Source organism: Hippocampus zosterae, chromosome 11 (assembly GCF_025434085.1).
Source record: "Hippocampus zosterae strain Florida chromosome 11, ASM2543408v3, whole genome shotgun sequence".
Lineage (NCBI taxonomy): Eukaryota > Metazoa > Chordata > Actinopteri > Syngnathiformes > Syngnathidae > Hippocampus > Hippocampus zosterae.
This window is the reverse complement of record NC_067461.1, coordinates 18,370,711-18,394,447: the sequence shown is the minus strand read 5'-3', so window position 1 is coordinate 18,394,447 and position 23,737 is coordinate 18,370,711. Positions and strand designations below refer to the sequence as shown.

At 42.5% G+C, this 23,737-nt stretch overlaps 4 protein-coding genes across 6 annotated transcripts; 2 read left to right on the top strand and 2 right to left on the bottom strand.

Annotated features, from left to right (window-relative positions):
- The first annotated feature begins 724 nt into the window (after positions 1-724).
- LOC127610093 (transmembrane protein 229B-like) lies at positions 725-4,674 on the top strand. Of its 2 annotated transcripts, none has more exons than XM_052079825.1 (2): positions 725-953; positions 2,412-4,674. In XM_052079825.1, the coding sequence occupies exons 1-2, from the start codon at positions 902-904 to the stop codon at positions 2,894-2,896; spliced, it is 537 nt and encodes a 178-aa protein (XP_051935785.1). In that variant the 5' UTR covers positions 725-901; the 3' UTR covers positions 2,897-4,674. The 2 variants fall into 2 exon arrangements, with proteins under 2 accessions (XP_051935785.1, XP_051935786.1); XM_052079826.1 differs by having other exon boundaries at positions 728-953; positions 2,415-4,674.
- A 108-nt stretch (positions 4,675-4,782) lies between these two features.
- haao (3-hydroxyanthranilate 3,4-dioxygenase) lies at positions 4,783-8,649 on the bottom strand. Its single transcript, XM_052079816.1, has 10 exons — positions 8,449-8,649; positions 8,199-8,277; positions 7,607-7,690; positions 6,394-6,500; positions 6,130-6,219; positions 6,012-6,055; positions 5,788-5,933; positions 5,483-5,551; positions 5,033-5,115; positions 4,783-4,912 (listed from the first exon to the last, which is right to left on the bottom strand). The coding sequence occupies exons 1-10, from the start codon at positions 8,535-8,537 to the stop codon at positions 4,840-4,842; spliced, it is 864 nt and encodes a 287-aa protein (XP_051935776.1). The 5' UTR covers positions 8,538-8,649; the 3' UTR covers positions 4,783-4,839.
- Positions 8,650-9,817: 1,168 nt separating this feature from the next.
- Positions 9,818-18,590, top strand: mcfd2 (multiple coagulation factor deficiency 2, ER cargo receptor complex subunit). The gene is made up of 4 exons (XM_052079829.1): positions 9,818-10,023; positions 10,809-10,967; positions 11,077-11,236; positions 17,786-18,590. Exons 2-4 carry the CDS (start codon positions 10,810-10,812, stop codon positions 17,915-17,917), a joined length of 450 nt encoding a protein of 149 aa, XP_051935789.1. The 5' UTR covers positions 9,818-10,023; position 10,809; the 3' UTR covers positions 17,918-18,590.
- A 642-nt stretch (positions 18,591-19,232) lies between these two features.
- On the bottom strand, positions 19,233-23,211 carry prop1 (PROP paired-like homeobox 1). 2 transcript variants are annotated; one of them, XM_052079822.1, is made up of 3 exons: positions 22,879-23,211; positions 21,516-21,748; positions 19,233-19,664 (listed from the first exon to the last, which is right to left on the bottom strand). In XM_052079822.1, exons 1-3 carry the CDS (start codon positions 22,970-22,972, stop codon positions 19,293-19,295), a joined length of 699 nt encoding a protein of 232 aa, XP_051935782.1. In that variant the 5' UTR covers positions 22,973-23,211; the 3' UTR covers positions 19,233-19,292. The 2 variants fall into 2 exon arrangements, with proteins under 2 accessions (XP_051935782.1, XP_051935783.1); XM_052079823.1 differs by having other exon boundaries at positions 21,516-21,745.
- Positions 23,212-23,737: the final 526 nt, after the last annotated feature.

Here is a 23,737-nt window from a genome sequence, read left to right as displayed (position 1 = left end):
GACCGCTAATAACCGAAACCAAATTTTGTATCAAGCATCCAACCGTTGATAGCTTGATAACTTTATGGTCATTGACTGTGATGTATTGGCATATTCTCCTTTCATGTGCATGTTTACCGACTCCCTGGACTCTGATCTGGAGGGCTATCATTCTTCAAACTGGTTTTCGGTGGTCACACTAAATAAACACACTAAATTGGCACTGGCTCACATGGCAACATTACATGCATGGAATTATACTCGACAACCTGTTTTCCACATGACTTTTATTTGTGTCGAAGTGACTCTTTCAGGTAAATGTAGCATTTAGCTTTGCTGCTATAGATCTGGAGTGTGTTTTGTAGTTAATGGGCCTGCAGTAGACCCAATCTATAAAGCGATTTTAACTGCTCATTCTGTAAAGTGAACAGCGTGCAGTGGCAATTGTTAACTTTCATTCACTTGACTAGCATGTCTAGCTTCTAAGGGTCTATTGTTCAGTTGAAACTTACCTGATAATGACACACCGATTGTACTCAATGGAGCTTCTGCACAATACACAGTACATGACTGTGTGTTTGGTGTACAGCACACATCAATACAAGGATGGGCACATTTGTTCAAGTTGTGAAAGCGAACATTCACATGAGCAACTTTGCAATCGATATTGGCATTTGGGCCACACAATTTTTATCAAGTGGTCCAGGTTTGCTTTGCTAAGTCCATCCATCTGTTCTCGATCTCAGCCCGGGATGGGCACTTCTCTGTCTAACATGGATCAGCTTAATGTTTAGCTCAAAATACACACACACACACACACACACACACACACACACACACACACACACACACACACACACACACACACACACACACACACTAGGGATTAAAAAGTCACAGGAGAAACACATGCTGTCTGAGGATGGAGGCGAGAATACTACATGAGAGGAAGGCACAAGGTGGCGGCCACTCAGGTGAGAGTTATGGCTGTTAATGTCACGTTAACTCATGTTGAATGACTGCACATGTTCACAGTTGGCAACTTGATTTGGCAACAGTTGGCACAGTTGGCAACTTGAACAGCATTCATTGCCACTGGGAAAATTAAGTGACGGAGCGACAGTCATCGCATTGTACTTAACTTTGTGGCAAGGAAACGCAATGGAGATGCCATGAAATATGACTAATTTGTTTGGGTTTTGATTTCTCAATGCGAGTGCTCATCTTCGGAGTCTTTGATCTGCTAAGATGACCTACTGTCTCATTAATCCTAGTTAGAGAAGACACATAAGACGGTCAGTCCTTGAGTTGCAGCTATTGGAATGTGTGTATAGCGTAGCGTCAATAACATTGAAAATTTGGGAGAGTGGAAGTGGATGATGGGCAGTCCAAGTGACATGAAATTATTAAAACAATGCCTCCCTATCATTTTCCATTCCTGTAAAGGAGACAAAAGAGTACTTTTAACTGCCATTGCAATAGAATTTGGTCAGTCCGAAGGAGACATTTCTGGTATCCAATAGTTCTATGTTAATACTCAAGATAGTGCCATAATGGGAAATTAATCTAACCCCCGAACGTATACTTTGTTTTGTACACCACTCTTACAATCAAATCACACATACAGGGAGAGATTCAAGGCCCTGTTTTCGTTCCCAGCGCAAATGTAGCACAAAGCTCAGTTTAACTGTGCGCATGGGTGGAGTTTTCTTTCATTTGGTGTTTTCCTAGACTTTACACAGGTAGAATTGGGGGTAACAGGGCTTTTGCGCTGTTGTGTGCTGTTATGTGATGGAACGTAGTCAAATTCGGGCCAACGTTGCGGAATCCCTCATTGGCATTAAAATCAGTGCGGTGAAAGCACACACATGCTTAACATTAGGAAAGCAGACATTGACTTGCTGGGGCTAAAGTGATGAGATTGGCATGCACATAGGGCATTTATACAGGTAAATTGCAAGCCTTAAAGGGTGCTACACCCCTGGACATAGGGTAGTCGGGACAATGCCTTGCTTAAGGGCACCTGGACAGAAGCAACCTAGTAGACAAGCATTTCTTCAACAACTAGCTGCCATTTTTTTTTTCATTTGGATCTGCAGTGGGGACTCAGTGGGAGACCTACTCCTAAATTGAGAAGTTAACAAAAGTGAAAATAAAATGGTGCAACTTAGTACAGTATTTGAGTTTCTTTGTCTGGCCATACTGTCACTAGCTGCATTTTCTGCAATCAGCAGTGTGCACTCTGACAAGAACAAGACAGTAGATGAATGGAAATAGCATATTTGTTCTATGAGCAATAATAACGGGTTTCCCTTTTTTTATGCAGTATTAAATTTGTAATTACTGTTTTGTTTTGGGTTCTTTTTTTCATGTTTTTATTTCTGTTTTGCCACACCCCACCCTAAGTTGCACTAACAATATTTTCTTTGTAGCAGGACATGTTGGAAGTGATGACCCATCAGAGTTTAGCGGGAGTGTCTCCACACGTTCCCTGCCCGTTTTGGCTCGCCTCTATGTCTATGCATTGCACGGCTGCCTCTGTGAGGTGACTTTCACCGCTGTGTTGGACTGGTGCAGCATCCAGGACAGGAGGATGATGGGATACAGCAGCCTATGGGCGCTGCCAATGTACGCCACTGCGATCTACCTCATGGAGAGTCTGAGAGGATGGCTGCTGACTCATCGCCAACCACTTTCTGTGCGTCTGATAACCTATACACTCTTCATCTACCTGTGGGAGTTCAGCTGGGGCAGTGGGCTCAGGCTGCTGGGGGCTTGTCCTTGGGACTACTCAGGTTATAAATATAATCTGGGTGGAGTGGTGACTCTGGAGTATTCGCTACCTTGGGCGGTTGCGGCTTTCATCGCAGAGCAGCATGTGATCAAAAACACTCTGAGGGTAAGAATGTGCAAGTGAACCTCTATTGTTATCATCTGGAAAAATTTGTTTCCAACAGCTGCTCTCACGAATTATTTCACTCATTTTGGAACAAACCACACCAAAGCAAGTTTATGGGTTTTTTTTCCCATTGTTTTTGTAAGCCTTTATGTTGGACTAATTTTCTATGTGTGATTGGCTTCTCATTATAATAATCTAGTCAAATTTATGTTAATATTATTCTATATCAGAACAAAGGTGGTGCGGTGGTCGACTGGTTAGCGTGTCGGCATCACAGCGCGGAGGTTCAGGGTTCGATTCCAGCTCCGGCCTTCATGTGTCGAGTTTGCATGTTCACCCCTTACCTGCGTGGGTTTTCTCCGGGTACTCCAGTTTCCTCCCACATTCCAAAAACATGCGTGGTAGGTTAATGGAACACTTTAAATTGTCCCTAGGTGTGAATATGAGCGCGGATGGTTGTTCGTCTATGTGTGCCCTGCGATTGGCTGGCAACCGGTTCAGGGTGCCCCGCCTACTGCCCCGGACACGGCTGGGACAGGCTCCAGCACGGCCCTTGTGAGGATAAGCGGATCTGAAAATGGATGAATGGATATCATAACAAAATCTTCTGTTGAGATTTGGACGGACATCTAATCTTAGGTCATTTACAGCATTCTCAGCCAATAAACCAACAAGAGAAATAAATGTGATAGTTGAATTTGTTAAATAACTATTACATGAATTGTACATTTTGACACTGATTGTTTGAACACTGAGATGCTAACCGGTATATATGAATAAAATATAGATCTAATTCCATTTAAATTTTGCTTTATCATAGAACAGTAGCTACTTTTGTGTGAAAAAATACTTCTGTTGAGCTGTTTGTCTCGAAGACATTAAAAGTGTAACGAAACAAAGGTGTGATTTGTTTGAGTCTTATCCGCAGCAGCCTATTAGGGCCTTACTGAAAAATATTTTATTTATTTGTGTATTTTGATACATTGTTTTTGTTTGTCTTCGCGGTCCTTATTTTCCTCCCTTGCCTTTTGTGCAAGCGCTTTTTGTTGTTCGTTTTTTGTGCCCTCTGGTCCTTGTTTTGACCAGCACTTTATGTTATCTCTTAGTCGTGGTGATTTTTGTATTAAAAAACATATTTTTGCAACAGAGACCTTGTTGACGTCTACACTTTGGGGTCCAACCTTAATTCGGCTTGTCCGAAACGTAACAGTATTGCGGACATTATGCCCATTCTGGAATTTATGGATGAAGCCTTTTTCTCTTCGAGTGACATAAGCTTACTCTCGTGAGTGCCTATTGTCCATAAAATCATAAATATTGGGGCTTTTAATATTTTCAGAGGTTGAAGTGAGCATAATTGGAGACGTCAACATACATTTTGGTGATCCTTGATGGCAGTTTTCGAATATTAGGCAGCATTAAGCTACATGACGCATAATTACTTTTTCACCACTCAAAAAGTGTTGAAATCTAACTGGGACATTTATATTGACCTACACTATATACATTTTTAGGTTATTTGGGGACATGCAGACAAAGTTTCATCAAATTTGTTTACTGCGGAAGAAAATTACACACTAGGGTAAAATTTGTGTCGCCTAACCTTGAATAGTGCACCGCATGGGATCCATCGGGATACGCCAACCATCGCTGACTCCTGACACAGATTAGTCAGTGGCCGAGTTTCACATACTTTTTCCACCCTGCACTGTGGATTTGACGTGGTGTGTACAAAAAGCACGTAGAATCATAAGATTGTTTGTGTTGTGTTAGTTTAATGCGACAACATTTGTTCATTATAGTGATTCAACAGACAAAGCTCATATATTATGAGCAACTTATGGAATAATACAACTAATCCAAAAATTTCACATGTCTCGTGTCTACGTCTATTTATTTATTTGTTTGTTTTTTAATTTTGCAGTTTGCTCGACGTTGAGAGTTTTCGTCGGCAGGTCTGATCAGGGTCTTTTACGCTCAGGGTTTTGAACCACAACCAGTGCAACAGTCTCCTTATCTCGCTTCCACTTGTACCTACAGCAGTAGATATGAAAACATACTGTATTAAAAATCATAACCACTGAAGTCATACATGTGAATTTAATGAATGATCTGAATAAGAATGAACATTGCAAATAAGACGGGTGTACTGACTCGGTGTGCTCGGGAATGAGTAAACTGTCTCCCACAGAGAGCTGAAACTCCTGTTCATTCATGGTCACCACTGACGAGCCCTCCTGATGGTGAAAAGCAGAATGAGCGATACAATTTTGACTAATGGTAAAATTGTGTTCAGTGAATGTGGGCTTTGTTTTTGGTGCAAATGACACAAGAGAGTGAAAAAAAGATTGTAATCTGTGGTTTGAAGTGATTTTCATGTTTTTGCATTCATATATACAGTTCCATGTCTTAAATTATTCAAACTATTTTTCCAAGGTAGGCCTTTTGAATTTGTATCATAATTCCATTATGTACAAAGTTATTGTACTGTATTTTAATTCTGCTTTGATTCCAAATGTGGCAATGGTATGAATGATTTTGGTCTTGATTTTGCTGCACAAGAGCATGAAGCTATGCAAAAAGCAACATATGCAGAGAACTTACCAGTTGCCAAATCCATACATCACTTTGTGGTAAGGATGAGTCAGACGAACCGCGTCCAAACATAGTTGCCTGTCAGGGTCACACATAGCTGCATTATTTCGTGTTGGTGTTTCATATTGTACAATTGCTGGCACCTCTTTGACATCGTCATTCAAAATCTTTCTTGTATGTCATCATATATTCGATATAACAAGGGGTAGCTAATGTGGCAAGTGAGTATATGTTATTGATGTTATCCAGATATTCAGGGTTGCTTATTGGAATGAAAGGTTGCAATTATGGTCGATGAGGTGACAACATTGTACCTCGGTCTCAAACTGAGCTCCAAACACATTAATGGGGTTGCCATTGGCAAGGAATGGCTTTTGTTTTTCCATCCAGGACTTAAAGCAGAAGGGCGACATCACATTCATGTTGTTCATCTGGAATGGAGGCTCCGCGAAGACTTCGCCTGTTCCCCCCGCAAAACAATAATGATAACAGAATTCTCAAAAGGCTAAATAATTGCAGATCTGAAACGGCAACTCACTCGGATCAGGTTTTCCTGTCTTGTACTGAGTTGATGCCATGAACCTTATCATGGAAGGAAGTTTGGTTGAAATGCAGCGAAGTGCGGGCAATCATAAAATAAGCTTTTTTTTTCCTACTCTCGGATTATTGGCACCAGTTGGGTTCCAAGATCTTCGCAGTAGAACCATTTCTCAAACAGGATGTCAGTTGTGTTGTCAACGTAGTATCTGAAGGCACCAGCACATGATTGTGTCAACGAGATGACTTTGAACCATATAAATCTACATGCATTTTTGCATCATGGCAAAACAAAATCATTCAATACAAAATGCTTGGAAATCTCCTTTCTGTCTTTGTCGTTTTCATTTGCCATCCTTTTCCAAATAGGCTCATTACATCACCTGAGGCAGTCGGTCTCAGTCGGCAGCCGTCTCCTCTCGACCACGAGTCCCACAGTGTTGGCCTGTCTCTGAGGGGAGTGGGGGATCCGAGCAGGCAGCAGAAACATCTGAAAATGGAAAAGACGATTTCAGGGGAGGGCTGTGAATTTAACTGCTACAATATAGACCATTATGATGCCCCATCTCAGTCAAAGGCATATGATAAAAGCCAAATGAAAAAAAAAGATAAATATTTCCATGCCTTTGTTGTGTCCAGACTCAGGGATCTTTTTGTTGAACATGTTCAGACTGAGTTGGTGAGTTATTGTATTTTACCGGGATAAATTGAATATTCCAACTATTGCAGGTATGCATGTAAGTGGATATATTATTTGTCCGAATATTTAAAATGGATTAATAGTAGGTCTGACGGTGGGCAGCTGGGATAGGCTCCAGCATCCCCCTTAAAATGGATGGATCGATAATAGTAGGTCACTGATGTTGTTGAGACAACATGGGTTCAGGTTCCACTCAGTGACGGTGTGAATGTGAGTGTGAATGGGTGTCTGTCTCAATATGTGCTCTGTGAGTGTCTGACGTCTGCCTTTTGGCTAATGTCAGTGCCAGTTTAGAAAATGCATAATATATGGAATTTCCCATGGAAAAGCTTGCTTGTCATGAGTTGTCTGGTTCTTGAACTGAACCGCAGTACAGCTTGTTAATGCTAAGCTTCATTGTTTGGGTCCAGTGGATTGACTCTCCACAACGGTTTATGAATGGAAATGTGAGCCCATTCAAGCCGACTCAGGGCATACCCTGTACTGATCAACTGTCAATCTCAGGGTGGTCACATACTGCATTGAAAATAAACTACCATCCACCGTCACTTCCATTTTTGGATGGTATTTTTACTTTTGCAAATATTTTTGCTAGCTGTGGGACCCAGAAAGAACCCATATACGCTCGGAATAAACAAGGTCCCTATTTAGACTGTCTGTGTCCTATGTGTTGTGTTGTGTTAATTTAGTTATTTTGACTTCAAAATGGCACAGCGAGAGTGGCTGCCTTTCCAGCAGCTCCTATATTTTGTTGTTCTACTTCTTCCTGTCATAACTTTGCTGCTGTGAATTGGGGATTTCTCCATTGCAAGACTAATAAAGGTTTTCTTATCTTATCTTATAACAACACCATTTGATTAGTTGCTCTTTATGCTTTGTTCTCCATTTCAGCTCACCTCGCCCTCCTTGATGTGAACATCCTTGGATTTGCCATTTTCAATCACCTTCAGACACATGTCCCCCTTCACCTGATAGAAGAGCTGTTGGGAATATACAATATACAATATTGCCACAACATACTGTATATAACCTCCATATCATGTGGAAATAATAGTGTGTGTTACATATCAATGACCAAAATGCAAATAATATCCAGGTGCAGAAAGTAAACCCTGCAACAGTTTGTCTTGAGCTAGAGCTGCTTCTACCCAATTGGGAGGTCCTGGAGAATTCTTGTCAGAAATCATAGCTAAACAAATCTGAATTGTTTAAAAAAAAAAGCCTACCTGATCAACTCCAGTCATACATGATGAAACTGTTATTTGTCTGGAATTGTCTGGAATACTAATCAAGCATTCCAAAAGGAGAGGATGTGATTGTCGACCATCTGTAAACATCGCTCTGAGTAACATTGTTACTCTGCTAATTAAAATTTCTTATCTTATCTTATTATAACTAAATGACTAATAGTAGCAGTTATACCGGAGTCATGCATGGTTGTTTTATTTGCAAATATGTCCAAAATATTGTGAAAATGATTGTAAATACCTCCTCCCCTTCTTCGATATGGTAATCCTTCCTGGTATTTGGTCCTCCAACAAACATAATGTTTAACTGGGAAAAGTGCCTGAATGAGATTAAAAAAAAAACAACTCTTTAAACAAACAGTGGCGGCTCAAATCTAGTGACCTGGTGTGATTTTATTCTGTTTCTTAATGATTGCAACTCTGAAATCTCATTTCTGTTGCCACATACGAAACAATATTGTTCATAAATCAATGTAACGCAGCTTACTCACATTAGCTTGTTGCAGACTGGTGGCAGGAACGAGTTTTGGTTCTCTGCTATCCACTTCTCCACTTTCACAAGAAGATTACTATTATTCATTATTTCAATCAAAGTTTGGGGCGTTATTGCTGTAATATACCACAATTTTCTTTCTATACACTAAGCAGTCAGTCCGACTGTCACTGAAAGTCCAAAATACAAAAGTGGGAGTAGGCAACTAGGAGGAGTTTTGTGGTGGTGAAAGGTCACCTGCATTTTATGAAGGCATAATATTTCACAGTGCCCAATTTGGATTAAAAAAACAAGAGTTGTTGAATCATAATAATAATGTAACATTCCAAAAAAATATGACTCTCACGGCCTTATCAACTTTTGTCAAATGTCTTTTGAAATGAACAGGGTAAAGTTTCCACAGTAAAAATGTTCACAGGGACAAAAATTGTACCCCCCATCCAAAAAATAAAAAAAAATAAAAAATCCCACAAGGCTTCCTTGACAAGGGGAGACTGTTACAACAAAATCGAGTACCTTCTCCATCTAGCCATCCGTCCATCCTTCCATCCACCTACAGTACGATGTCGCCTTTCTCTATCCTAGTTTCACTAAAGTTAGAATTGATTTGTTACAAAAATTTCTGGGCGTATTCTGTAATTTACCAAAGGTACCCGTACATACAATCTATGATTTATTGTTTTTATGCGTTTCTTCTGCAGTTAAACGTGATCTATGTACAAAAAGGTTTTTGATTCCAAAACACTGAATGAATTTTTGATATTCTTTGTGTAAAAGAAAAAAAAGACACATATGTATATACTGTATGTGTATATAGTAGTCTGTAGTCTAGTAAAAGTATGTTTAACTGTGAATTACACCAGCATATGTTAAAAGTTTATCCTCTCATCCTCCCAACGTGGACCCCCACCATGATGGACAAATACGGATCGTGCAAATAAAGTCTCAAACAGACCATAATGATAGTTTGCCAAGAACGTCTCTTTGGTATTTACTAAACTGATGAGTTTGTAAAACAAATCATACGTGTTTTGTGGTTTAATCACATTGTGTTTACATGTTTTGTTTTATTTTTTTAATTTTTTTAGTTTTATCAGAAGCGAACCGAAGCCAGTTTTGTCAAGCAATCATTGATAGTGAACTTGAAATCGAGTCGTGTTTTGTCGAACTAATGTTCAACAGAATGAAATAATCGGCAGCATCTACTCTTCAGTATTTAACATTACTGCAGACTTGTCTGACTGATGGTTTGATTACGTTTCCAGGTATTGCCAAAAAAACGAACGAAAACCGATGGTGGTGACTATCTTGTTTGACTTCAATAGTCTTTGCCAAAACAACCAATCAAAATCCGATGTCGTGTACAAGTGGAACTACGGCAAGTGACGAGCTCTGTCAACGCTTTGTTCGCTTATTCTTTACCAGCGATCCGCGAAATCTGACCTGTAAGAATATATGCAGCCGTGTGATAATTGATTGAAAACTCATTCGGCGCCACCTATTTCTGCGATACACCGAACGCACTGCAAACGTTAAGATCCGCGCGAGCTGCTGTGCAACAGTCAACTTTGAGGTAACGTCATTGCAATTAATATATTTTCGTAATTTTATGTCCGTGGGTCAGCAAATGACTGCAAACGCGCTATATATATATATATATATATTCCTTGTGCTGAAGGTTTCCGGTGTTGTAGTCCTTAAATTCTGCATGATACACAGCTACTATTTACGGCGTGTAATTGAGTTTTGTTAATTCAATTAGTTAAATGTTTCCCAAGCCATTCAAACCAAGTCAGATTTTTAAAAAAGTTCACGACATACAACTTCACAAAAAAACGTCATAAAAAGTATAGATACCAGGAATAATGGTGATCTGGTCTCAATGTACCCACACATTTAATGTATTCAGCAGCGTGAAATTTGGGCCTGTGTTGACTAAAGCTTTGGTAACAGGTGGGTACAAAGAAAGGATTGCACCTTCTTCCATCTAAGTATAGATACTAGGAATAATGGTGATCTGGTCTCAATCTACCCACACATTTAATGTATTCAGCAGTGTGAAATTTGGGCCTGTGTTGACTAAAGCTTTGGTAACAGGTGGGTACAAAGAAAGGATTGCACCTTCTTCCATCTCATGGAAGAGCATAAAGGCCTGTTACAATAGGTCGATGCCATGGATAGATGAACAAACACAGGACAATGATATGCTGCAAGACCATGGTTGGAAATCAATGCTTTATATAACGAGAAGATAATTTCCTGAAAGTTTTATTTACTTGAGTGTTGAATTGCAACACTATGCCGTAACACATTGATCTGTCATGTACATTTTGTCTCTCCATGTGTCCCTTGGAGCAGAATGAGACATCATAGTCTCCTCCTATTCTTCACCTCCTGTTTTCTGTGTGTCCACTCTCGCGAGAACGCTGAGCATCATGGACAACGCCCCATTGACGCGCATGCGGATCACTTGTCAAGTCATGGTCGCTTCGACAAAAACATGGTCCAGGACAGAGAGTGAGTGATATTTTGATTTTACACACTCAAGTGGACTTCCGACACCCCCCCCCCCCTCCCCCGCACACACATAAGAGTTGTGTGCAGCAATTTATTTCCTGTCTTGCAGCCACATTATGGATCATCTGGAGGGTGTGATTCACAAACCAGAGAAAGACATGTCACCTCAGGAACTTCAGCTTCACTATTTTAAGATGCACGATTATGATGGCAACAACCTGTTAGACGGGCTGGAGTTGGCGACAGCGATCACACACGTCCACAAAGAGGTAGGAGCTCAGCATTTGTCTGTTGGCTTCTCATCTTTAAGATGATGATCTCATCATCTTAAAGATGAGAAGCCAACAGAATTGCTGAATTGCTCTGTCATTCTCCACCACCACATTCAAATATGAATGTGAACGTTTAAGAATTACTTCCTCCTATAGATGTTGTAATTCTTGGATGTGAACAAAGATGCGTCGCAAAGGTACTTACTATGCAGCATTTTTTTCTTTGCTGTGCAAATCCCCATATCTGCGTGGAAATTGCTATCCATTCTTGATCAAGAATTTTTGGGAGATAATAAATAAATAGATAAATGAAAAGTGTGGTAAGCCCCTTTAATGTCAGTGCGGCCAACTAACCCCTGATGATTTTGGAATGATCCAACGTTGACCTAATTGTCTGAATGATGATTAATAAAGTCTACCTATGTGTAATCTAGTCTTGGTATAATATAAAAGCATCTGCTCTGTGATGGTCTCGGTCTGTTAAAAGAATATTGCGGAGCAAGCAGCATCATGAGTGTTGCCACAGTTACCCTACCGGAGTCATTTAGTCACTTTACTGATCTCTGACTGAGTTACTTTACCGATTGCTTGAATTTAAAAGTTACAATTGTTACTTTAGTAGTTACATTAAGCAGACACAGAGAACCCTGCTGAACATAAAATGGTACCCGGTTATCCCACTTAATTGCAAGTGCAATTTTCGCAGTTATATTTAAGAATAAAGTTTGTTTTTACAAAAAAAAACAAAAATGAATACTGTTTGACTTACCACAATTATTGGAATAAAAAAAGCATTTAATGGATTTCACTTAACATAAATGCGCTACTTATTTTTAATTCAAGAATGAATGAAATCTTTGCAGACTTCACCTAATATAAATATGTTTTAAATAAAATTTTAAATAATTGTTTTACTTGACACATGTACCTATTCATGGTGTTGTGTCAGTGAAGCTATAAAAGCTCCATAGAGTGTGCAAGCAACTGAAATATTTTTGTTTTGAGCTGGCAAACTTCCAAAATAGACTACACTTTCTGCTTGAAAACGCAAATCTCGGACTCTTTCCTCCATTGCCATTTATGGACCAAAAACGATTATGTCAGTCCTTCCGATGGTCATTTCATTTGAATACTCAGACAATGCCTTTCACTATGTTCAACCTGTAAATGCCCGTATTTTACTTTCTTACATGTTCTATAATGTTTAGTTATTTATTTTGTGAGTAGTATGGTGTACAGACACACACACACACACACACACTATATATATATATATATATATATATATATATATATATAAAAATCCTGATCTCACCCCTCGGATGGTGTCCTTTTTAGAGTAACCAGTAGTTTTGTAGTACCATTTTGTAGTACAAGAAGAGTGACTACGTCAGTGACTGTTTAAGGAGTTAATGGCTAGAGGGAAGAAGCTGTTTAAGTGTCTACTGGATTTGGTGCGCATGGATCTGTAGCGTCTGCCTGAGGGGAGTGGCTGGAAAAGGTGGTGGGCAGGTTGCGGTGGATCCAGGAGGATTTTCCGTGCCCTTGTCTTGATTCTTGCAGTGTGCAAGTCCTCGAGTGGGTAGGGCGGTGCCAACGATTTTCTCCGCCGTCCTAACTGTCCGTTGAAGTCGGATTTTGTCCTTTTTTGTGGCGGCCCCAAACCAAACCGTGATGGAAGAACACAGGTTTGATTCGATGACTGCCGTGTAGAACTGTCGTAGCATCTCCTGTGGCAGGCCATGCTTCCTCAGCAGCCTCAGGAAGTACATCCGCTGCCGGGCCCTTTTCAGGATGGAGATGGTGTTGACTTCCCACTTCATGTCCTGGGAGACTGTGATTCCCAGGAACTTGAAGGTCTCAATGGTTGGATAGTGGCAGCTGGATAGTGTGAGGGGCAGCTGGATAGTGTGAGGGGCAACTGTGGAGAAGAATGTTTCCTGAAGTCCACGATCATCTCTACAGTCTTGAGCGTGTTCAGCCCGAGGTTGTGTCGGCTGCACCAGAGCTCCAGCTGCTTCACTTGTTGGCGGTACGCAGACTCGTCGCCGTCTTTGATGAGACCGATGACCGTGGTGTCGTCTGCGAACTTTATGAGTTTGACAGCTGGATCTGTTGAGGTGCAATCGTTTGTGTAGAGAGAGAAGAGCAGTGGAGAGAGGACACATCCCTGTGGGGCTCCAGTGCTGGTGGTGCGTATTGATGATGTTGTTGCTCCCAGTCTCACCTGTTGTGTCCGTCCCGTCAGGAAGCTGAGGATCCACTGGCAGATCGTAGGGGACACACCGAGGTGGAGTAGTTTGGGGGTGAGGAGTTCTGGGATGATGGTGTTGAACGCAGAGCTGAAATCCACAAACAGAATCCTTGCGTAGGTCCCTGTGCCGTCGAGGTGCTCGAGGATGTAGTGCAGACCTATGTTGACTGCGTCTTCCACAGACCTGTTTGCCCGGTAGGCAAACTGGAGTGGGTCCAGCAGGGGTCCAATGACGTTCTTTAGGTCGTTCAGCACAAGGCGTTCAAAGGACTTCATGACCACAGACGTCAGGGCAACAGGCCTATAGTCGTTCAGTTCCGATGTTGCCGATTTCTTGGGAACTGGGATGATGGGAGACTGTTTGAAGCAGGATGGGACCTCACACAGCTCCAGGGATCTGTTGAAGATTTGCGTGAAGACCGGAGCCAGCTGGTCAGCGCAGACTTTCAGGCAGGAGGGGGACACTTTGTCGGGCCCCGGAACTTTCTTGATCTTTTGCTGCTTGAAGAGCCGTCTCACGTCCTGTTCGTGGATCTGTAGTGGAGAAAAAGAGGGTGGGGTGTAGAGTGGTTTCTGGTAGAGGTGTGTGTGTGTGTGGGAAATGGGGGTGTCCTTTTCAAATCGGCAGAAAAACATGTTTAGTTCATTAGCAAGACCCTTATTGTTCACTGTTTGGGGGGGATGGCATTCTATAGTTAAGTCAAGTCAACAGTATTTATAGAGCACTTTCAAACAGCCATCACTGCATACAAAGTGCTGTACATGGAGTTAGTAGTTAGTGATTGCTTTCAGGCCATTCCATACAGATGCAGAGTCGTTAGCAGAGAACTGGTTTTTCAGCCTCTCTGCATAGCTTCTCTTAGCAATGTTAATTTCCTTTGTCAATTGGTTTCGGGCGTGTTTGTACAGTGCTCTCCACTTCTAAATGCGGCCTCTTTCTCTTTCCTGAGTTGCCTGAGTTCGGGAGAAAACCATGGCTTGTTGGTGATGAAGGAGCGGAAGGACTTCGTTGGTACACACATGTCCTCACAGAAACTGATGTATGATGTTACATTCATTCATTCATTCATCTTCCGAACCGCTCGATCCTCACCAGGGTCGCGGGGGGTGCTGGAGCCTATCCCAGCTGTCTTCGGGCAGGAGGCGGGGGACACCCTGAATCGGTTGCCAGCCATTCGCAGGGCACACAGAGACGAACAACCAACCAGGCTCACACTCACACCTAGGGACAATTTAGAGTGTTCAATCAGCCTGACATGCATATTTTTGGAATGTGGGAGGAAACCGGAGCACCCGGAGAAAACCCACGGAGGCCCGGGGAGAACATGCAAGCTCCACACAGGGAGGCCGGAGCTGGAATCGAACCTGGCACCTCCGCACTGTGAAGCCGAGGTGCTAACCACTGGACAAATACCGGGCTGCCATATGATGTTACAGTGTCTGTGTATTCATCCAGTGTGCCCGTTGAAGTTTCAAAGACGCCCCAATCAGTGCGGTCTAAGCATTCTTGTAGAGCTAGCTTTGCTTCATCTGTCCATTTTTTCACAGTCTTAACAATCGGTTTAACACATTTGAGTTTCTGTCTGTATGGAGGTATTAAGTGGATTAAATTGCGGTTCAAGACCCAATGCTGCATGGGCGATCGGTATGCATTTTTGATTGTTTTATAGCAGTGGTCTAGAATGTTGCCTTCTCTGGTGAAACAGTCGATGTGCTGCTTATATCTGGGAAGTTCACGGTTAAGATGTGCTCTATTAGAATCGCTCAAAATGATCAGGGGTGACTCTGGGTACTTTAGTTCGAGTTTGTTTACTTGTTCGGCTAGCGTTTGTATCGCCGTGTTAGCGTTAGCTTGTGGCGCGATGTAAACGCCGACTAGTAAAAAGGAGGTGAACTCACGTGGCGAGTAGAATGGCTTGCAGTTTAAAGACAGCGACTCCAGGTCCGGGCTGCAGTGTGTGTCGAGCTTCGTGACATCAGTGCACCATTCTTCGTTGATATAGAAGCAAATCCCACCACCTTTCGATTTCCCTGATAGCTACGTGTCGCGGTCGGCTCGGAGAAGGCGGAAGCCGGGTAGATGTAGCGCGGAATCCGGGTGGCGGTTACTGAGCCAGGTTTCAGTGAATCAGAGCGTAGCAGAACGTGCAAAGGTTTTGTTGGTCTTTGTAAGGAGAAGAAGTTCATCCATCTTGTTTGGCAGAGATCGTAGATTAGCAAGATGGATCGATGGGAGCGTGGTTCAAAATCCGCGCTGCCGGAGCTTGACGAGCACGCCGGCTCGCTTCCCCCTCCTCCGGCGGCGTTTCCATGCTTCGTACAGCGCAGCCGCTCCGCTCGCGATTAGCTTCGAAAAACCTTGTGGATTTTCGTGTGCTGGTGAAAAAAGACCGAGCGTAGACTCCCCAATGCGCAGCAACTTTTCCCTCGTGTAAGTAAGCCGCTCAGGGTCGCCAAAAACAAACGAAAATGACAAAAACAGGGGTAATACCTCGGGAGCGTGTGACCGAGGCTGCCATACCCGTCAGCGCCTGAGGACGTATATCATTCGCCATTACCATCTTGTCAGTCTGGATCTGGATGTCCCACAGGATCTTCGCTCTGGCATTCTCCACCACCTTCGGAGGCGTTTCCCATTTTGACCTTGGGGTTTCCAGTCCATACTCCGCACAGATGTTTCGGTAGACTATGCCAGCCACCTGGTTATGGCGTTCCATGTAGGATTTCCCTGCCAGCATCTTACTCCCTGCAATTATGGGTTGGATCGTCTCAGGTGCCTCTTTGCACAACCTACACCTTGGATCTTGTCTGGTGTGGTATATCTGGGCCTAAATGGCTCTGGTGCTCAGGGCCTGCTCCTGAGCAGCCAGGATGAGTGCCTCTGTGCTGTCCTTCAGGCCAGCTCTCTCTAGCCACTAATAGGACTTCTTGAGATCGGCCACTTCAGTTATGGTCCGGTGGTACATCGGGGGTTTGTCCTCTCATGATGGTCCCTCTTCCAGCGCCTCATCCTCTGTTCCCCATTGCCTGAGACATTCTCTGAGTACTTCATCCGTTGGAGCCTTCTCCTTGATGTATTCATGGAGCTTGGATGTTTCATCCTGGACGGTGGCTCTCACACTCACTAGTCCCCGGCCTCCTTCCTTTCGGCTTGCGTACAGTCTCAGGGTGCTGGATTTGGGATGGAACCCCCCATGCATGGTTAAGAGTTTTCGGGTCCTAACGTCCGTGGTCTGAATCTCTTCCTTTGGCCACCTTATTATTCCTGCAGGGTATCTGATCACTGGCAGGGCATAGCTTATTCTTGTCATTGAGCTGGCTTCTTAGGACTTGCCTCACTCGCTGGAGGTATTTGGCCATAGCCGCTTTCCTTGTTGCCAGTTCGAGGTTGCCATTGGCTTGTGGTATACCAAGGTACTTGTAGCTGTCCTCAATGTCTGCTATTGTTCCTTCTGGGAGTGAGGCCCCTTCAGTGCGGACTACCTTTCCTCTCTGAGTCACCATCCGACTACATTTCTCAAGCCCGAATAACACCCCGACGTCGCTGCTGTAGATTCTGGTTGTGTGGATCAGGGAGTCTATGTCCCTTTGGTGGTGGAGAATGACAGAGCAAAGATCCTGTGGGACTTCCAGATCCAGACTGACTAGATGGTAATGGCGAACCAACCAGATATCGTGATCATAGATAAAGGGCAGAGGAAAGCCGTTGTAGTGGATGTAGCGGTCTCAAATGATGGAAACATCAGAAAGAAGGAACACGAGAAACCCGAGAAATACCAAGGACTCAGAGAGGAGCTGGAGAGAGGCTGGAAGGTAAAGGTGACAGTCGTGCCTGTGGTGGTCGGAGCACTCGGGGCAGTGACTCCCAAACTAGATGAGTGGTTGCAACAGATCCCGGGAACAACATCGGACATCTCAGTCCAGAAATGTGCAGTGCTGGGAACAGCAAGGATACTGCGCAGAACCCTCAAGCTTCCTGGCCTCTGGTAGAGGACCCGAGCTGAATGAGGGACGGACACCAACCGAGGGAGGGGGGGGGGGGGGGGGTCAGACAAGGATTTTTTTTTTAATACCTGTGTGTGTGTGTGTGTGTGTGCGCGCGTGCGTGTGTGCGCGTGCGTGTTTTCCCCCAATGCAATTGATTTGAATGGATTCAGGGTGTGCCCCGCCTACTGCCCGAAGACGGCTGGGATAGGCTCCAGCACCTCCCGTGACCCTAGTGAGGATCAAGCGGGTCGGAAGATGGATGGATGTCACTTATTTGTGTGTTTTTTGTTTTTGTTTTTTTTTAGGAGGGAGGTGAGGACAGCCAGTCAATAGGAGAGGAAACGCTAATGAAGCTCATCGATGATGTTCTAAGGGAGGATGACAAAAACAATGACGGTTACATTGACTACGCAGAGTTTGCCAAATCATTGGAATAACAGATCACCCAGCACCATACTGTTTCCACTTTTTTGTCCACAACAATGTCATCATGAAGCTGCAGAGGCCATCACAGTGGTGCCCTGGAAGAGCACCATTTTCTCTTTGGAAGGACCAGTTGATCCTAGAAGGTAGCAAATTAAGTTTTCCCTCCTTTCTGGAGCAGCAAATCTGCCAATTTAAAACGGCAAAACGGGCAAAGTACCCCTTTGAACCCATGTGAGCAAAAGCTCTACATTTTCCATTCTTGTCGTTTCCTAAAATTAGTGCCTTTTTAAAGGCTGATTGACACAAATCATTTTTTCCCAGTCCCTTTGGAGTGGCTTGTCAAGGTTGCATTGCTTGCTTCTTCCCATATGAAGATGGGACAGTCGGGTTTCATAAAACAAAAAAGTGATATGTAGTAGCCGTGATTGCAACAGTTTACTGAAAGTTGTGTCTTGATGATGATTGTCAAATAATTATACAGTACGTATGGGCCAATGACTGTCTGCCTCGCTGTCTTCATGCGGCTATGCGGATATGTGACAGGAACCCGTCACAATGAATGTAACGCAGTGCCGTCCTGTGCAATGCTTTCTCTCGAACGCTGGCTTAGACCGTCTGGTTGCTGCTCTTTGTTTGTAAACCTTTGAAGCTAAGCACGCACGTACACCCCCCCCCCACACACACACACACACACACCGCCCCCCCCACACACACACATGCGCTGCCTCGAGATGAAAACGTCTTTAAAACTGTCAAATCAATCTGATTTTTGACAATGTACAATTTGTTATTCTCTCAACAAAGGTTTTTCACTGTAATGTGAACTATTAAAATCTGTAATCAAGAGATGGTATTGTTCTTGTTTATTGATTTCTACCAGCACAAACTAATGCAACTAGTTTGAAAGCCATCTTGCAACTAGTAAAGTGCAATAAAGAAATACATTATATATTTTCTTCCGGGCGTGTTTTTATGAGTGTACTTTATTGGGTATACTGGCACAGTTGAATGAGAGCCAATTAACGAAGTAACAAACATGCGCAGTCTTCTCTTGCCACTGTCAGGTGTTCATTCAAACAATTTGTTGACTCTGGTTGTAGTTTTAAGTAGTGTAGAGCTACACAACTTTTGGGTGGGCACCAGCGTGCTCCTGCAGATTATGAATTGAGGATTACAAATTGGTTTGATTGAAAATAACAGACTCATTATGTCTGCTACACATTGTGGTTGTGGGCATGAACACCAGCAGCATAATTATTGCTCTACTGTAATACATCATCTCCACTGTAATACATTTCTAATTAATACAAGTCCGAAATAAATGACTTGGTACTCGGAACATACATACATCCTAGCTAAAAATCTCGACTGAGGACCCTGCAATGCTTAGCTCCAATGAGCGGAAGAGTCCAGGGGCTGCATGGATGTCAAAGAGAACATGGTTGAGGTCAGGTTGCTCCTCATGTGGCTGTACCATTCTTCATGCTGCTGCTGAGAGGTCGCCTGCGCCGTGATAGGGGGACACGGATACGGGCTGACTGGACCTTGGGAATGGTGGGGGTACACTCTGGCAGGCAGCACCGCAGTAACGTGGGGAATGTGGGCCAGGGGCTGGCCGTAGTATTGCCGGGCCATGGATGGTGTGACGTGCATGCTGCCCAGTAGTGCTCTGTGGCCTGACATCACACCCAGTGGGTGCACTTTTTGGGAGACCCGCTCGTGCTTGCGCTGTTTGGCTCTTCTGTTCTGAAACCACACCTGTTTACGCGTTTACAAGACATCGATGAATTAGCAGACAAGAGGCAATAACAACTAAATGGAAACATGTTATCATACATCCATCTTCTTTAAACGAACCTCCCTGTTAACTCTTTCATTCCACAAGACGTACTTGTACGTCTTTTTAAAATTAGGCCCTGCGTACCAAGGACGTACTTGTACGTCTAAGTCTTTTTTTGCGTCATAGAGAGGAGGAGGGTTTGATGCAATCTGCGAATGAGAATAAGCCGTTTGCATTGTAAATCATATAAAAAAGCGACCAGTAGGTGTCAGTGGTGCCTCATGTGATTGAAATGCATGTTTTTACAAAAATGTCTTTTTCGCCGTTTTTTGCCCAGTGAACGCCATTTCCATGAAATGTAGCCATTTTGTAATGCCGATTGCTGAAGAATGGAAAAAAAATTCTGCTGAAAGAAGAGAGTCCAAACTTTATCTAGGTAGGCTCCATGTTTATGTAGTATTAGAACCAAATATTCTGTGGGCCTTGCAAGATCAGTCAAAATCCAGTAAAACGCTGGGAATGATGGGGTTGCTCCAGTGAAAATGGCTGGGATTGAATGAGTTAAGTGACTTTACATGTATGTGCTGTGAAGAACAAAATTAACTGAAATTTAAGTTGGCACAACTTGAAAATATAAATGATTGACATTTATGGCAGCAATGTTAGTGATTTAGTTAGTTAGTTAGTTCTTTAACATCCTATCTTTTTGTTTCAAGAAAATGAACTGAGTTTTTGCCTTGAAATTTTGGTTTCACACAACATTTTTTTAACAGTGTATGTTTTCAATTCTGCTTCTGAAATAAAAACGTAAAGACAAACAATTTGGAAAGATTACACCCACTTAAAATATAAATTGCTAATGCAATTAAAAAATGAGAGGACCAATGACTTTCACTTTCCGGTGAGATCGAGCACCAGTACGCTTGCTGGCCAGGTGATGGCAGGCATCCCTCAAAGCATTGGTAGTGGCAAATCTGAGACACTGCCGTTGAGTATCATGGTAATGAAAGCAGGACTCACCGTTGGCCTAGCAGTTTATGGGGTGGGATAATGGCTGGCTCACTTGCATGAGCTAGGCCAGCCCCTAATAAAAACAAACTGCTTTCCGAAATAGTGTGTCAAGTATACTTCAGTCATTGATCCTGATTCAACCATGTTACCAACATGTCAGACACTGTGAATAAAAATGAACAATGTCTTTTTTAAGTCCTCATCAGAATCCAGAAAGCATTGCACAGTATTATGCTATGATGTTATGTTATTATGACTTCAAGATGGTGCCGCGAGAGTGGCTGCCTTTACAAGTAGCTCCTTTTTGTTTTTCTACTTTCTTCCTTTCATAACTTTGCTGCTGTAAATTGGGAATTTCTCCATTGTGAGACGAATGAAGGTTTTCTTATTATTCTTATTAAGTGACGATAGAAGGAAGTGACTATTGTACCCAGTTATAAATCTGGGGTGCTGACAGTGTCCCACCAGATTTTCCGATTCTCTGATATACAGTATTTTATATCATAAATTCTGAGAAAATACATCTATCCAAACGTAACGTAAGATAAGATATCAGATAAGATAAGATATCCTTTATTTGTCCCACACTGGGGACAAATGGAAAAAAGTATCCTACTTATAAAACTTAAGACTGTAAGATAAATTTGTGTTATGCTAGCAGCCAACGCTTGACGTGCCATTGCACATTTCTCTTTCATTGACAGACGGGAAAGTGAGATAGACACATCAATGTTGAACCTCAAGCACACCAAAACCAAATTTGATGTGATAAATTCGGCAAGTCGACTTTAGTCTGTAGACCCTCATGTTGCGTGTACCTGGATGCGAGCCTCATTGAGCTTTGTGATTCGGGCCAGCTCCTCTCTATAGTAGATGTCAGGATACTGGTTCTGTCCGAAGGCCATTTCCAGATGGTCTAGCTGCTTGTGGCTGAAGGTGGTGCGGAGGCGTCTTCTCACCGGAGACTGAAAAGCTCGGCTCCGTCGACCAACAGTCACAGCCGCAGAGGTCTCACTCAATGACCCCTTGCTCAACGGATCTTCAATATCTGCTTTCAGGGTGGACAAAGAGGGTGAGGTTTTGCACCTTTACTTGTACTTCAAGACAATTCTTCATCTCCTGTTTCATGATTTCCTTGCCTTCCTCAGGTTGGCATCACTCGAAAAGCATGACTTAACTTGTTAGCTCACTGATGACTTTTTCGATAAAAGAGGGATTACCCAGACGTCATGGTTCCCACTGCCATGAAGCAACATGAGAGCCAGAGAGCTTTTGCAGCCAAACCCAAGCTCGTGAGAAAAGATACCAGAAACGGAGGGATTTGATGCAGATTATTACCACCACTACCAGCGAAAGGACTAATTTGCCAGAGTGGGAAACTGAGCTAACCTTGCCCTGTCAAAAAGGCTAGTTTAAATAATAATATAATAATCTTATGTTTCTCTGCTTCTAACCATTCACAGCTGAAGTACACAGGTAACACCGAGCTCATTATTTATTACACATAATTATTATAACCTTGTATCAATAAATGTATAAAATGAAATTTGATGGGAAAACCACAATTTTTTACAAACAATACTTAGGTGAGCAATGCAAGTTTTGCAAGGAATTGATGTGGATGTCACTATTTTACACACAATCTAAATTTAAAAATAAAAACAGAGTGCAACCTAAACCTTGCTCAATATGATACACCTTCAACTACAGGTATCAAAAACACATATGACAAAGGTTAAAGTCCTTGTAATTGTAATGTGTTTTCTTGCCACTGGTTATTTGCATTCTATTTATGAACTGCTCAAAAAATAAAGGGAACATTTAGAGTTACATTGTGCTGTTTAAGTGTACCCTTTATGGATACACTGTATATATATTTATCCAACGGCATGTCACGCAACAGCATACGTACTACATGTTACATATGTACATACGTACTGTACCTTGGAGAACACATAATGACGTTGCATTACTTTATTTATCATTTTCATAAAAGATCCCTCAATTAGACTGCATTTGTGAATCACATTAATTGTACACGCATACTCAATCAAGTTCATTCTGCATCATCGATGTACTTGAATAAAACACCATGAATGAAAAGTAATTGATAAAAACTGTTTTTTTTTGGTTTCAAACGGGAAAATTATTATGTGAATAAATCTGGCTTTGTGAACTTACCCGCAGTGGAGCTGACAGTAGCCATATTAGAGTACACGTCAGCACAGTCCTGATGACTCCTCATCGCATCCCTTGTTAGTTTTACTTGGGCCATCACTGCACTGCTGACTGATGGGAGAGGAAACGCGATCTGGTGGTCCAACGCTCACACACACCTTTGTCCCCGTGGGTGTGGATGAGGGATGGGTGTCAACTGTCACATGACTCATCGATTGTGATTTGGGTATTTTTGGTGTCGTTGCATGCTTGTCCATGACAACTTAATACAGAGTTTTGGTTGCATTGTCCAATAAGAAGTCAGGCATTTTTCTTATACTGGTAGATAACTGCGGTATTGCACCCAATCTGGTGTTAAGTAATAAGCTGGCATTTGAAAGCTTTCTGATATGATGTGCAAGGAGATTACATTGCCATCGCCATGACGGCCATTATTAGCTCGGGGCTATAAATACAAGATAGGAGCTGTTTCACAGTTTGCCGTTATTTTGATAGGAAGGAAAAACTGGTAAACTGTCAAGTTACGCACGAAGCAGGAAAAGGGAACTGCTTTGTACGTAACAGAGAAAACTAAAATAGGTGGATCCCCGAAATAGCAGACACTGACAAGTACTTCGTCTAAACAATAATATTTATTGTAACAAAAAAAAAACACCATCTAATAAATAACAGAAAGTGCTAGTAAAAACGAGAACCAGGAAAATAAGGAAACGCAACAACACAAAACGCTTGCAGAAAACGGCAAGGAAATACGAATAAGCAATCATTAATAAACGTAGGCGCTTAGCCTAATCCCTATGGGAAGAAGAAAATGTAACCAACCGTAAATGGTAAGCGAACAATAACTTGCGAATATGGGCAA

Coding starts and splice junctions, on each gene's coding strand:
- LOC127610093 (XM_052079825.1), top strand. CDS start 902: ATGGAGGCGAGAATACTACATGAGAGGAAGGCACAAGGTGGCGGCCAC. Junction 954..2,411: donor ACAAGGTGGCGGCCACTCAG/GTGAGAGTTATG, acceptor TTTTCTTTGTAG/CAGGACATGTTGGAAGTGAT.
- prop1 (XM_052079822.1), bottom strand. CDS start 22,972: ATGGCCCAAGTAAAACTAACAAGGGATGCGATGAGGAGTCATCAGGAC. Junction 21,749..22,878: donor TACTGTCAGCTCCACTGCGG/GTAAGTTCACAA, acceptor CCACCCTGAAAG/CAGATATTGAAGATCCGTTG. Junction 19,665..21,515: donor TCAATGAGGCTCGCATCCAG/GTACACGCAACA, acceptor ACGCGTAAACAG/GTGTGGTTTCAGAACAGAAG.
- haao (XM_052079816.1), bottom strand. CDS start 8,537: ATGAATAATAGTAATCTTCTTGTGAAAGTGGAGAAGTGGATAGCAGAG. Junction 6,220..6,393: donor ACTGAGACCGACTGCCTCAG/GTGATGTAATGA, acceptor TGGTGCCTTCAG/ATACTACGTTGACAACACAA. Junction 4,913..5,032: donor CTCATTCCCGAGCACACCGA/GTCAGTACACCC, acceptor CTACTGCTGTAG/GTACAAGTGGAAGCGAGATA.
- mcfd2 (XM_052079829.1), top strand. CDS start 10,810: ATGAGACATCATAGTCTCCTCCTATTCTTCACCTCCTGTTTTCTGTGT. Junction 10,968..11,076: donor AACATGGTCCAGGACAGAGA/GTGAGTGATATT, acceptor CCTGTCTTGCAG/CCACATTATGGATCATCTGG. Junction 11,237..17,785: donor TCACACACGTCCACAAAGAG/GTAGGAGCTCAG, acceptor GTTTTTTTTTAG/GAGGGAGGTGAGGACAGCCA.